This window comes from Lolium rigidum, chromosome 6 (assembly GCF_022539505.1).
Source record: "Lolium rigidum isolate FL_2022 chromosome 6, APGP_CSIRO_Lrig_0.1, whole genome shotgun sequence".
In the NCBI taxonomy this organism is placed as follows: domain Eukaryota; kingdom Viridiplantae; phylum Streptophyta; class Magnoliopsida; order Poales; family Poaceae; genus Lolium; species Lolium rigidum.
In genome coordinates, this window is record NC_061513.1 from 20,950,601 (window position 1) to 20,965,041 (window position 14,441).

General features: G+C 43.1%; 2 protein-coding genes across 2 annotated transcripts; one reads left to right on the forward strand and one right to left on the reverse strand.

The window, feature by feature from the left end:
• The first annotated feature begins 1,080 nt into the window (after window positions 1–1,080).
• On the forward strand, window positions 1,081–10,739 carry LOC124660679 (phosphatidylserine decarboxylase proenzyme 2-like). The gene is made up of 21 exons (XM_047198501.1): window positions 1,081–1,299; window positions 1,433–1,512; window positions 2,476–2,500; window positions 2,606–2,665; window positions 2,837–2,905; window positions 3,264–3,359; window positions 3,450–3,500; window positions 4,092–4,175; window positions 4,294–4,385; window positions 4,494–4,649; window positions 4,739–4,823; window positions 4,953–5,064; window positions 5,563–5,663; window positions 6,497–6,544; window positions 7,110–7,256; window positions 9,025–9,120; window positions 9,203–9,277; window positions 9,394–9,486; window positions 10,086–10,172; window positions 10,260–10,310; window positions 10,440–10,739. The coding sequence occupies exons 1-21, from the start codon at window positions 1,081–1,083 to the stop codon at window positions 10,581–10,583; spliced, it is 1,971 nt and encodes a 656-aa protein (XP_047054457.1). The 3' UTR covers window positions 10,584–10,739.
• A 591-nt stretch (window positions 10,740–11,330) lies between these two features.
• Window positions 11,331–11,695, reverse strand: LOC124668197. Its single transcript, XM_047205368.1, has one exon. The coding sequence runs from the start codon at window positions 11,568–11,570 to the stop codon at window positions 11,331–11,333; it is 240 nt and encodes a 79-aa protein (XP_047061324.1). The 5' UTR covers window positions 11,571–11,695.
• Between the last annotated feature and the right edge of the window lie 2,746 nt (window positions 11,696–14,441).

Here is a 14,441-nt window from a genome sequence, read left to right on the forward strand (position 1 = left end):
GTTAAAGAAAAACCGAGAAAATCAAACACAAACAAAAAAGGAGACGACCGGCGCCCGAAGTATGCCAGAAGAAGAACCAGCAGGCGAAGAACAGTCCACCGGCACCCTTGCGCCGCCGAAATCACCCGCGCCGCCAGATCGGCCTCTACAACCACTTCCACCTCCATGAAAACACACATGCCCTGAAGTCACTCGACCGCCATGCCTAGCAACATTGCTACCGCGCCTAGCAACAGCACCACCACGCGAGGAAGGCGCATCACGGGCCGTCGACCAACAACTCCTGCACCATCACGAAGGGCACAACCAAGCCGGCCACGGCCACTCGCAGCCCCACCCAGAGATCCGCGCGAGGAACCGATCGCAGCCAAAAGCAGGCGAGAGGAAGAAAATGAGAACCGGCGATACCAAGGAGATGCAATCCAGAGGAAGAAGAAGGAAAAAAGAAGACCGAAAAATAAAGAAGAAGCTAGACGAAATCCACCCGGCAAAAGAGCACTAACCCAACTCAATAACGTGTCACCACCATGCCACACCAGCCCATATCAATAGGCCCCACCCACCGACAGAACAGCAAAGAGACAGCAGACACCGCATGTGCACAGCATATTAGAAAACTGTAAACGCTACACGGACCCAGGCCACCAAGAATCACAGGGCAGGGCAGAGCAAGGAAACTGTGAAACAACACCCAAATCATACACAGAAGAAACGCCATGGTAATCAGTAACAAAAGAGCATACGTGTCAAGCGGACATGAGTCAACGAAAAGGTCCCAAAATTCTGTAAAAAATCGAAGCTGTTCACAAATAAGTATAGTATATATTCATATTCGTTTTTAGATAAGAAAGATAACATAGAACCCCAAATATTGCTTCGGGTTAGAGGCACGCGCGCAACGGGAACGGGTCAGCCGCCGGTCCCGTTCCGTCTCCCGGGCCCACCCACGTCCCTACCGACAGGCGGGACCCACCCATCTGCTACGCGTTGAAAGGCTCTTTCGGCCAGCGTCATTTCCAACTTCGCACCACTGCCGCTGGTCTCCACCAACTCCACCCGCTCCGCCCGCGTCCCTGACAGATGGGCCACTCCAGCTCCCGCCACAATGCCCTCGCCGGCGCCGCCGGCGACGGCCAGCCGCCGCTGCCGTCCCGCTTCTCGCGCTTCCGCACCCGCCTGCGCCTCCGCCGCCGCGACCGCGCCGCCGTGGACTGCTCCGGGTCGGGGAGGCCCGCCGCCATCGCCGACGCCGTCGCCGCCGACGAGTTCGCCGGCATCGCCCGCATCCGGATAGTCAAGGTACGCCGCAGCAACCCAGTGCCCGCGCGAGCTCCCCCGCCGTTCTCGACCGGGGGTTTGTCTGTGAACTTCCAATTGGCGGTTTACTTTCGGTTTTGTGTTGGTTTGATTTTGGGTGCTGTGTCTGGCGCAGGCGGACATGCGGTTCAAGGACAAGTTCTTCGCCTGCCTCTCGCTCGGGGAGCGCACCTACCGCACCGAGAGATCAGACAAGTTCAGTAACACTAACTTGTTTTTCTCTTCTTTGCCACAAACCTCTCTACTCAATTGATATGCTAGCAGATACGCTCCTTGCCCTATGATGATAATGACTGCTACTACAGGAGATAGGATAATGCTCCTGGAATCGGAATATGTTCCGTCTCGAGAGGCAAAAAATGAACCTCACCTTACCTTGCCTTCTGCACGCCTTTTCTGAATTTTGTGCGTGTCCAGAACTGCAAAAAATCCAGAACTGTTGCGTATCGTGAGAATCTGCTTGCCTTTAATTTCTTCTGACTTGAGGTATATCTTTGTAGCTCGTATGAAACATATTCAATACCATGCGCTTGTCCTTGTAGGCTCGTAGTTTTAGTAGTATGTCTCACTTGCTCCGAAGCAACCAGATAACTCCTGGTCTTATGATGCTGATTACCGAGTGGTAGTACAAGGCTTAGGAACTAGGATGAGGCCTCTGGAATCGGTATCTGTTCTGCAGGAGCAGTCAAAAAAACTATTGCATCCTGTATGTTCCTGTGAATCTGCTAGCCTGTAGTCTCTTCTGATTTGAGATTATCTTGTCGGCTCTTATGCTAACCATCTACCAGACTATCACCATTTGATACTGTACAGGCCCGTAGTTTTAGTATCTTTCACTTGTTTCAGAGCAAGCAGATACCTCCTGATCCTATGATAATGGGTGCTAGTACAAGGATTAGGAATTAGGATAATGCCTCTGGAATTCTGCTACAAGCAAAAGCCCCGCTTATTTTGCTTTCAGCAGGCCCTTTCCTGAATTTCCTCTTGATCACAAGGATCTGGATTTCAATGATCTATGAGAAATGTGAAAAATGCAGAATGGATGCATCTTGTTAATCTGCTTGCCTTTAGTTTCTTCTGTTTTGAAATATATCTAACGCCTATGTTTTTTGCTTATTGTCGTTGCTGATGTTTTCATACTACAAACAATTTCCGCAGCACCCACAAGCCAGAATGGAATTCAGTGAGTAAGCTGCAAGTTTTCTCTGCTTACTTTTGTCTAATAACATGGTTTCCTTTATTAGGTATGATCTGTGTAGATTTATGCATATTTCATTTTTAAATGTAGGAAAAGAAAGTGGTGATAGAAACAAATGGACCTCATATTGCACGTATATCCGTTTTTGAGGTACGCTTCTAACTGCATTATTTTCCTCTGTAAGCATTCCACATGCATATGGTTTAACGCTCCAACATATGTAAAGTACTGATAGAAAGTTTTTGAAGATTATTATCTTAGCTGCAAGCCAAGACAGCATTTAAGTCTGTTGACATTGCTTTTTTCTTGACAACTTTGCAGACTAATCGGTTTTCTAAGAATACATTGGTTGGTTACTGTGAAGTTGATCTCTTCGATTTGCTCACCAAGGTAACACCGATGTTTTTGATGTCTCGTTCTTTAGTTACATTATCTCTCCTTATTTTCTCCTTGAGAAACGCATATCCTCTATCCTATTTCATGAGAAGACTCTGATAATATTTCTATTCAAGACTCAAGAGAGTAGCACTGTGTAGAATATCTTGATTTTACATTCAAATATGTTTATCTATAACAGTATTTCCACATTGTGTCTCCCTACTTTGTTGAGCTATGCTGAACTTTTAACATTTCTGTACAAAAGGTCTTAATGTACTACAAATAGACAAATTGGTAATGTTTACAACTTTCTGAAGGTTTTTTTAGTTTTGATATTCTGAATATTGTCAACTAACACTTTCGGTAGCAGGACTTGGAGGAGGAACACATTGAGGACCTTGCTTTGTTAGATCCATCGTCGTCCACGAACGCCGTGGGAACCATATCCATATCGTGCTACATCGAAGTAACTGCTTTCTGTTCCCTTTATTTTGTTATCAGCAGTCATAGAACATTTTCCAGGTTCAGAGTACTAATTTTTTTAGTTTTGTTGCAGGATCCTGTTGAGACAGAACAAAGCTTTGCACGCCGGGTCTTAGCCATAGTGGTATGCTTTCAATAATGATTGATTGTGTTCTCTTTTCATATATGATCGTTAATTGATTGTGTTGTTGCTTAAACAATGGAACACATCATATTGCCATATGATGTTTATGGTTAGCTAAACGTGTGATGTTTGACTATAACAATTGAAAGTGGTTAGAATATATGGTCTGAACTAACAATTGTACAAACTATGTGAAGTAAGATAAGGCTGGAGCATACTTTTACATAATCAGATCCATTAAGGGTTTTGTAGTAAAGGTCATTCGAAAGCTCTCTACAATCAGCTATCCCTTGTATCTATCCTCACCAGTTTTACAAAATGAATGGATGTCGATGTATTCTAGATGTCTTATTTCCTGTGTTGCACCTCATTTAGTATTGTTGCCATGGATGCTGCTAGTATCTAACTATCTATTGAACTCAAGTACAGTGTGCTTTAATTCTCATTATTTGTTACTCTTACTCACCAGACTCCTGAGCAGAACTTTTCTTTTGAGATGCCTCTTACGTTATCAATTTTCACATTGCATGTATTTCCTTCTTTTCATTATGTTCCACCCTACAAAGCACAACAGTACTCCTGTTATGGCAGGACTACGATGAAGATGGAAAGCTTTCCTTACCTGAATTCTCGGACTTGATGAAAGCTTTTGGTAATGGACTAGCAGTTAACAAGGTTGGATTTTTTTTCCTTCTCATTTGCATGGATGTTATGTTCCTTATGGTTGTAGCTGCCTTGCTGATTCCTTCTTGTAAGTGCATAATATATCTTATTAGTTTCTATAATACTTTAGATGGAAGAGCTTTTCCGCCAAGCAGATACAAATGGTGATGGCATAGTTGACATGGATGAACTAGCAGCCCTACTAGCTGATCAACAAGAGAAGTAACAAATAGTTACCTTTTCCCATGTTTCGGTCTGTTTCCAAGATTATCATACTGATTAGCTATGACATTTAATAGTCTTACTTGTATGTTCTTTCCCTTTCTCCAGAGAACCAATTATCAGTAACTGTCCTGTCTGTGGTGAAAGTCTGGGAAAGTATGATAAAATAAATGATATGATACATATGACACTTTGCTTTGATGAGGGCACTGGCAATCAAATTATGACTGGGGGATTTCTAACGGATAAGCAAGCTTCATATGGGTAAGGCAATTCACTTACTGGAAATTCGAAATTCATTTAAATATGAGCAGTTTATCCTGTGGCCATATAGTAAAACTTGTCATGTTCAGGTGGATGTTTAAACTTAGTGAATGGGCAAATTTTTCCTCATATGATGTTGGTTTGCGCTCTGGCTCTACTGCTTCACATATTCTGGTATGTCTAATTAGTTAGATTAACTTTATCATATTTGTACTGGCCTGTTGGCAAACCAACACGAATATAGTATGAAAATATTTTGATTGCATCACTATTTTATTTCATTAACTCGAGGCGATGAATTAGGTTTTTGATCGGCGAGCGAAGAGGCTAGTTGAAGAAGCAATAGATGGGAAGATAGTGTTGTCCATGAGGGCTTTATATCAATCAAAAGTAGGGCTCACTCTTATCAATACTGGTATGTTGGAACAATGAAAATCATCTCAATGATGCACGTCATATGGATCAATTCAAAACCTTTTGAATCTGCCCCCACTCATACTTGAACATATGCTTTATTTGAGAATGTTGTCTTGTGAATCTTACTAGTCAGAACAATAACGAATTTTCGAAACAATTGTTTACTTGGTTGCAAGGTGACATGAAACTACTTCTGGTCATGAATTCACTTGCACTTCCCCGAGATTATCTCTTTATCTGCGGTTAGTTAGAGATTAAGTGATTCATTTGTGGCTAGACTTTTTTTAGGGACATTTGTGGCTAGACTTAATAGGCATTTCCTTTTGTATAACCATAGAGTGACTATTTGGTATCATAGGTTATGACTTAAAACAACAATTTCTCTTTATCTGCGGTTGGTCTTTATCATGGCCTAGTACTACCCCTTCCAATGGATGCTGAGACTGGCGGAAACCGTGTGCATTCATATCTCTCGGGTGGGTTTGTCCTCATGCAGGTGTCAAAGATATCTTGAAAAACCTATCTGAGAAGCAAGGAAAGAAGATGAACTCGCCAGAATCTGCCAAAGATATTCCAAAGTTCCTCGATTTATTTATGGTATGGACTAGTTTTATTTTGCAGCATGCATCTTCAAATGGTGGGTAGGGAAATATATTTGTTCTCAAACACATATCAAAATGTGTGTCATTTTGTATTTGTAGGAGTGTGTCCAAATGACACAGTTACAACAAACATAACAGAAACTGGCAGCAAGAACAAAATGACTAGAGAAAGAAGCAAAAAACTGACTATTTATCTAACTAAGATAAACAAAGTTAGCACAACCCCTAGGGTATAACACTTTCTTTTTCGAGAAAACGCAAAGCTTGCGTATCGTTGCATTGATAGAAAGAACAGTTTTACAAGCCTAATTAAGACAAGGCTGAAACACCCGACCACAAGACAAAATATGCCCAATGGCCGCAAGACAAACATTACAGCAAATGCCACCAAACTACCATCAGCCCAGATGTCATCTAAACAAGTGCACAAAACGCGATGGGCCTTGTGTGCAAGGGCAGTCATGTCAGCGCCTTGGTGCCGGTGAGCTCTCTTTTGTGGAGGGAATGGATTCGAATAAGCTACTGTTATTTGGGGGTCCCACTATCGAACAAATGTTCTGTGCATCTGCTAGATTCTCCACATAGTTGAAATGATCAGAGATTGAGCCCCCTTGAGTTTGCCATCACCTGAGTAGAAAGAAAGTTTAAACATATTTTGTATTAATTCCAAGCAGGGATTTCAATCCCAGAACTGTACCAGTTACTGAAGGTGCTTGGTTGTTACTGTACATTATTTGATCGGAACTGTTTTCGTTCATTACAAATATTTCTGCCTTGGATACATAAAACTGTCATTGTAATATTGATATATTTTGCACGTAAATGCAGGGTCAAATTAATATGGATGAGACGAAGGATCCTATTGAAAGTTTTAAGGTATGTTATGCTTCCTCATTCTTGCTCTAGCTTTCTATCCCAGTGCATATATTATTGCGGAAAGCAATCACCGCTTATATGTAAACGGGCCTCATCCAAATTAGTACTCAGGACCCTTTGCTCCCTTTCTGTGAGACCGGCTAGTAATGCATTATCTGTTTGAAATGACTCGTTATTGAATTACACTGTTTCTTTTGCTCATCAGATTCATAGCCTGTATTTGCAGGAGATTTTTTGTACTGCCTCAAAAGGTTACCAATGTCACAAATTTTGAGGGGTACAGTATTGTTGTTGTTAAACCATTTCTGGCCATATGGGTTTGTCCTTATAGATCACTCAAGGAGGCCCACATTCTTTTTATTTTTGTACACCTATGCTCGTATATTTGAGAAAGGTATCTCATCTAAGGTGTATCTAATTCAGAAGCACAATTTAGCGCACATTTCCAAAAGCTTTTAGTTTGAGTATCAAATTAACACAGAAAACCTAATATATGGTGCATATACTTGTGAGCTACTATACTTATATAGAATGTTAATTTCAAATCCATACTTTGTTTTTGTAGACATTCAATGATTTTTTCGTAAGACAATTGAAACCCAGTGCCAGGCCAATTGCGTACAACGATCAGGACAATATTGCTACCTGTGCTGCCGACTGTCGTTTGATGGCTTTCAGTTCTGTTGATGAGAGCACAAGATTTTGGATAAAGGTAAAGTATTGTTGGCTAATATGGCTATTTCAGTAAATTACACAATATAATTATTTATAGAAATTTATCTCCATATGAATCCTAAGTGCTTGCAATAAATGCCAATGGAGAAATAATTTGTTGGCCAATCTAATCTCACTGAAAAATTATCTGCTTTCAATATGATATGTTCTGAAAGTATTTGGTAGGTTTTTTTCTTCATGGTAGTGGGGAAACAATCTTTCAATACTAAAAGCGATGGCATATAGTTCTTCCTCTGTTAACTTTTATCTGGTGTATAATGCCCCCCATATTTGTTAGTCGCTAACCATTACATAGAGCCAGTTGACATTGATAACATATTTGAAAAAGGAAAATAGTTGGTAGCTTTCCAGTAGTCTACATTTAGATTCTTGTCCAAGAGTCAATGGAGTACAAATGATCGCGTAAGTGACTAGAGAGTGGCATTTGATCTGTTCAGGAGTATTCTCATACCTTTGTAGTGATAATTTTCAGTGGCGGACCCAGCATTTGGGTATGACCGGGGCTAATTTCCAATGCCAAAAAGTACTATCTAATCCTCTCCAATAACATATATTAACCGAACAGAATCACACTACAAATGCATAGTTGGTGTTTTATTGTGAAACATAAGCTTAATGTTTAACCAAACGAAAATAAGAAAAGCACAAAGAACGTATGGATGCATAATCATGACACATTGTTAGTACCTGCATAATGAAAAATTCTTGATCACAGCCTATAATTTCCTCATCTATCATAGGAGATATGAAATTAAAACCTATTACCTTAATTAGATTGAATAAAATCATTCCAAATGCACAATCAGATAAAACCTAACTGTAGCCGTTCTCTATAGTTGAGACTACATAAAAAATAGTCAAATGGAGGAATAATCTATAGGCAGAGAGGGGGGCAGTTGGAGGCAATGAGCCGACGAATAGGGCAGTGGTAGCACCGCAGGTCCGCAACAGCGTTTCCCGGTGGTTCTGCGGGTCAAGATCTGCATCGCAGCAGAGTCTTGGCGTGGTCGAGCCAAGTGCATCACCGCCAGCCGTCGCGGCAGCGGCAGAGTGATCAAGTGGAGGCGGTGCTGGCCGATGGGCGTGCTTTGGCCAAGGGGTTCGAGGCGGCGATAGGAACAGAAACATTTTTGAGCACAGAATGCAAACAGGTAAGGTAGAGTTTACTGTCGTTCCAGGAAAAAAAATAGATAGCTGGTTATGGTCGCGTGGATGCGACGGACCTTCTGTATTAGTGGATTACTGTGTTGCTGGTCTTGTAAGACTAGCCTGGGTCATTCTGCCCCAAGGATACGGGCTGGACTGCTTGTGGTCTAGATTTTCTGTGAAATTAAGAAGGGGAGTTACATGTACTACTTGGGCCAAGATCCAGGCTGTAGCCCAGGCTGCTGGGGCCCAGTTCCGCCCCTGGTAATTTTGATAGGTTGGTTGGGAAGTCGTAGTTTGTAGTGATAAGTATGATGGGTTGACTTCATCTGGTGCTTCTAGGACACTACTTAATGTGATTCACAAATGCCAGTTATTATAAAAAATGGCACATTGGGTGTGATTTTAAGAAAAATAATACAGTTATAACTTATATGTTAGGGTGACATACATTTATTTATATTATTAATTTGTTCTCAAGTGTTTTAGTTGAGTAACTTTCACTAACTAAAACGGGAATTTCTTCTTGTAAGGACAATTTGATACTTTTTGTGATATTGGTTGTTGAAGTCTCATTGTGCTCTATCTTCTGCTCCTAGGGACGCAAATTTTCAATTGAAGGTCTCCTAGGGGCGGATGCGCACTCTGATGCTTTTATCAATGGATCGTTGGTAATTTTTCGGCTTGCACCTCAGGTACAGCTTGAACCTCATTTACTAAGGATCCGTGCTTGTATGGGACATATTGGAATTCTGCAATTTACATTTCATAATGCAGGACTACCATAGGTTTCATGTACCTGTGTCAGGAACTGTAGAGAAATTTGTGGAAATTCCTGGATGCTTGTACACGGTATGTAACACTTATCTTGACATGATTTATCTGTGTGGAAAGAAGTACATGTGCTGTGTGCTCTTTCCATCATTTCCTAGCATTAAATGACTGGCTCGTGTCTTTTTATATGATAGGTCAATCCTATTGCCGTGAACAGTAAGTACTGTAATGTATTTACCGAGAATAAAAGAGTCGTCTCAATAATCTCAACTTCAGAATTTGGAAAGGTTTGCATTTTGTTCCTTTTCCTTGTATACTACTAATCTGCAGCTTATTGCTATTTCCACTGTTAAGAATTTGGATTACTTTTGCCTGAACATGCTGCAAATGGTTTACACAGTGGGACACTTCCCTTTTCTTGTTCGGCATGAACAAGGCCAAGGGCATATTTGATGTTAATAATGTGGTATATATCATATGCCCAATGCTGCAACTATAAGGAAAATAATCTGTCAGGGTCTGTTTTTGCAAGTGCTTAAATTTACCTGCACACATTTTTAAGTATCAAGTATTAGCGTGAATGTTTGTTTTTATTCGTAACAATGGTATGTGCTCCATATTTCCTTGAGATGACCTGATGCATTGAGAACTGCCCCTAGGGGACTTGTAACCTAAACTCTCTCTTTTCAATGATATGAAGCGCAAAGGTCCTTTGTGTTTTCTCGAAAAAAAGAACTGCCCCGGGCCTTGCCATATTTACTCCTATAGGTTCCTTATTAGTTGGCTGTTCTTATTTGCACAACAGGCTGGCACCAAGTACATCAATGCAGTAGCTTTCTGAACTTTGGCTTCACTGACCATGCATTGTTTTGCTAATAACATTTAGGTGGCATTTGTTGCCATTGGAGCAACTATGGTAGGAAGCATCACATTCCTGAAAAAAGAGGGGGACTACGTCCACAAGGGAGATGAGGTTTCTTTTGTTCTCTTTCCTTCTTGCAACTATTCTACTGCTTGTTCTGGTTTGTTCAGTTATCTGATTTGTCCTCTTCTCTCCTAGTTTGGGTATTTCTCCTTTGGAGGGAGCACGGTAATCTGCGTCTTTGAGAAGGTTCGTTTATTTTCCATCTCTCCTTTTGGTTTCCTTTCTTGTTTTAGATAGTGCTAACCAACTCTGCAAGCAATCCAATATATATTTTGCTCCAAGTGCCCAAGTTAACCTCTGTTTTTTTGGTGACAGGATGCAATACAATTCGATGCTGATCTTGTGGGGAACAGCGAAAGGTCACTGGAAACCCTTGTCCAGGTTGGCACGACGTTGGGCACCTCCAAACGGAACAGAGAACTACAAGTTCCAGAGCTACAGAAGTGTTCAGTCGAATGATAGAAGTTAGGGCGTGCAAGGCAGCACGGTACAGATCTGTAAAGTACCTGTAGGAATTAGTGGAGTATATCCTGATAGTGTCACGTTTTATCTCCGGGTCCATTTGTGTTGTTACTGTTTCCGTAGGTTAACCTTCATAGTTGGAATTTGCCTGTGTATCGCGTGAAAATAGATCCAGGTTGCTGGAGCAAACCATTCTTGCAAATTACATTTGATATATTTTCTAATGAAATTAAGCTGAACGATTTGAGCCATGAAGGTACCTGACAATCGACCAATTCTTTGCTGGGTTTGGCCATGTTATGTCTGGGTCAGGTGGTGAGGTGGATAAAGCTGTAGCCGTTGCCTCGTCTTGTTGTGCCCGTGTGCCTGCATAAGTTAAACTGTTTTGACATTCATCTCTGTGACTGTGTCCTACGTGGTCTTCAACAGGATGTATACTTTGTCTTCCCAGCTATTGAAGCAAAGAACGGATCAAAAGCAAGCTCTACCCACCTGGTCTTGCGAATAAAGTCAAGGCAGGGGAATAGTAATCCAACAAAAGAAGCGGGGAAGCACATGCACCTTACTGACAGTGAACAAACACAATCTCTATTAAATTAACAAGAAACACCACCAGTTGGATCATCCAGTACAACCAAACCCCATGAATGAATAGAACACAGCAGATATCAGAACTTCAACGGAAGAACCAAAGTCATCCTAGTTCCTAATTAACACCGACCAGAGGCTGAACTCCTCAGGTCATCACATGAGGCCGGGGCGAGAATGGAAGGGGAAATGGGGCGTGGTCAGGGCAGCTCGGTCGAGGTTGCTCCTCTTCTTCTCCTTCACCTCGCCCTGCTTCACAGCTTGACGCTTCCCCTGCTCTGGTTGCTTCTTCTTCCCAGAGCTGTTAGCAGGTGACGAGGAGGAGGAGGAGGATGACGAGGAGGAGGCGTTCTTGGGGAGCACCTGGACATCCGAAGCACCACAGCAGAACCCCATGGCTGAAGCTAAGCTACCTTGCTACAACAGCAATCCTTGTTCTTTCTTTCTCTCTCAGCTCTCTCTCTGGTTTGAAAAGCTCGGCTGCTCTGATGGGTGCTGTGTGTTTCTGTTGGAGAATCAGGTGCTCTTGGCGGCCGTTTTATAGGGCTCCAAAACTTCCAGCGGAAGGTTGGCCGCTCGAAGCTCGTCATCCGATCTCCGTTTCTTTACTCTGATCATTGCACAATTACAACAGTATTTGTCTCCATCCAAGCACGTGGTCGCCCCTGCACTTGCGCGGCTTGCGCCCGTGGCAAACAGACAACGATGTCGCCTTCCATCTGCAGTGACGCACGCGCACGCGCGGCCGAGTAGCGTACGCGCGCCTGTACGCTGGAGGTGGCTGACATGTGGGGCAGCAAGACCTTATGGTCCACATTTCAGTATGTAGAGATGAGCGCCTGACGTGGTGGGTACACTTGGCATGTTGAGGTTTTCTTGGCCGTGGCAGGAAACTGGTGAGCAATGCATCATTGACCGGCGACTCGGCGAGCTTCCTTGGCAGCCAAGATTCTCGGGATAAAGAGACCAGTTCTTGCTGTGTTTTCTCGGAAAATGATTTGTTCATGTTGACTAGCTAGGATGGAAACTAGGTGGAAGCTCTGTAGTATGTTACATCATGGATATTCATTTTAGCTCATGGGTGCATATAAACCCACTATGTGAAAACACATTTTAAAATATCAAAAAATTCTGAAATAACATTGCGCATGTACAAATGTTTTGCATATAAGTTTTTTGAAAATAAAACAACATTTTTTTTGTGTCCCGTGTAAAAATGACAAATTTTAATGTTCAACACATGACTATTTACAGAATATTTTTTCTTTTTTATATAGATCACATAAAATCTTCTTTTCACCTGAAAACTTGTGTGCGATTATAGAATGTCCGTATGTACACGCGAAATTTTATCTCAGAACTTTTTAATATTTTAAATTTTATTTTTTCTGCATTTTATATAATAGGTTCATATGCACCTATGTGTCAAAACACCACCTCTGTTACATCACCCATATTTACACGGAAATGCTCGATTGAACGCAAGTTGATCTTTTTCTTTTCCTTCGAGAAAAGGGGAGGTAGCCTATGCCTATGCATCGAAACCATGCACATGCATCCTTTTAGTGCAAACTTTTCTTAAAAAGTTAACACGAATTGATTAGCAGGACCCAAGAATCTCTCCACACTCTTCCTGGGCATTTCTCGGGCCGGGCCGGGTTTCGGGCTGGCCCGAAAAAAGCCCGACTCTTTTCTCTAGGCCCGAATCCCGGCCCGGCCCGACACATTTTCGCATTTTGATGGCCCGAGCCCGGCCCGACGGAAAGCCCGAAGCCCGAAGCCCGGCCCGACAGCCCGAAACATTACAGTCCAGTAGCATATTCACAGAATCACATGAAAATAGCACCATGTTCAACAGCAAAATAGCAGGACAAGTTTACAGTCCATTATTACAGTTCCAGTAGTCCACTAAGTAGAGAAAATAGAAGCAAACGAAGTCAATTATTACAGTCCACGAGAATTCCAGTACATAGACAATATAACCAAATTTAAAACAATTCTTCCGGATGATAATCTGGTTCATCACCCTCCAAGCCTTCTTGATCCATCTTTCTTGATCCATCTTTCTTAAACTGCATATACAAGTATGAAAACAGCTACCATTACCAACTAGTCAAGTGCTAGATCACCATGTATACAGAATTACAGATCAGCTACGGACGAATATACCTTGCTGCGGTCTGTTCGTTGCTGCTGTGGCTCGACGTCATCGACGAGGAAGGAGACCGGCAGTCGGCAGCGCTCGGTACTCGACGGGGAAGGTGAACGGCAGCGCGGTGCTCGCAGGGGCGGACGACGGGACTAGGAACGCACGGTGGAGGACGGAGAGGCTTGGGCGCAGCGGTCGACGGCGAGGCTTCGGCATGAGCGCGTGGCAGACGGCGAGGCTTGGGCGCGCCGCCGTTTCTCCTCGCACACACACACTCGCACAACAACGGGGGAAGTGGGGAATGGGGATGTGGTCGTGTGGTGGTCGTATTAGGGTTAGGGCAAGGTAAGTAGGCAACCGCAGCTGGGCTGGGCTGTTGTTGGGCTCACACATAGTCGGGCCAGGCCGGGCCAAATTCGGGCTTAAATTGGAACCCAGGCCCGGCCCGAATTACAGATCGGGCTTAATTTTCAGGCCCAGGCCCGGCCCGGAGGCTTGGTCGGGCCGGGCTTAGCCCGGATTTTTCGGGCCGGGTTTCCCATACCTAGGAAGACTCCACACATACTTACTCTAGGGCCTGAAAATCTTTTCCACCTCATATGAAAAAGGCTCTAAGCCTTGCCCGATAGAGAACTCGCATCGAGCTTCACTACTTAGCCATGTTGCATTCACCCGAAATTTATCCCGAACCAGCAAGGGTCAACACCCCGAACTATACCTGGCCATGTGTCGGGCCAGGCCAAAAAAAGGCCGATGCTAAAAAATCAGGCCCAAGCCTGGCCCGGCCAAATACCCACAAATGAGGTTAGGCCGCTTCGTTAAACACGGTTTTCGGGCTATCCAGCCCGGTTGTTGGGCCAACATTTTCAGGCCCAGGCCCGAGTTTTTCGGGCTGGGCTTGTAGGGATTCGTAGCATATAAAACAAAAAATTTCCTACCACAAGAACAAATAACAAGCAAAGATCTAATCTAAACGAGGTGAAGATCAACATATCCTCGAAGATCGCTAAGCGTTAACGAGATAAATCTCGTGGTGGATGTAGTCGATCACTTGGTGCTTTAAAAAGCGCGTAGAAGATCTTGACAGTGCCACAATAGGGCAGCACCTCCGCACTCGG

Coding starts and splice junctions, on each gene's coding strand:
- LOC124660679 (XM_047198501.1), top strand. CDS start 1,081: ATGGGCCACTCCAGCTCCCGCCACAATGCCCTCGCCGGCGCCGCCGGC. Junction 2,666..2,836: donor CACGTATATCCGTTTTTGAG/GTACGCTTCTAA, acceptor ACAACTTTGCAG/ACTAATCGGTTTTCTAAGAA. Junction 3,360..3,449: donor CCATATCGTGCTACATCGAA/GTAACTGCTTTC, acceptor GTTTTGTTGCAG/GATCCTGTTGAGACAGAACA.
- LOC124668197 (XM_047205368.1), bottom strand. CDS start 11,570: ATGGGGTTCTGCTGTGGTGCTTCGGATGTCCAGGTGCTCCCCAAGAAC.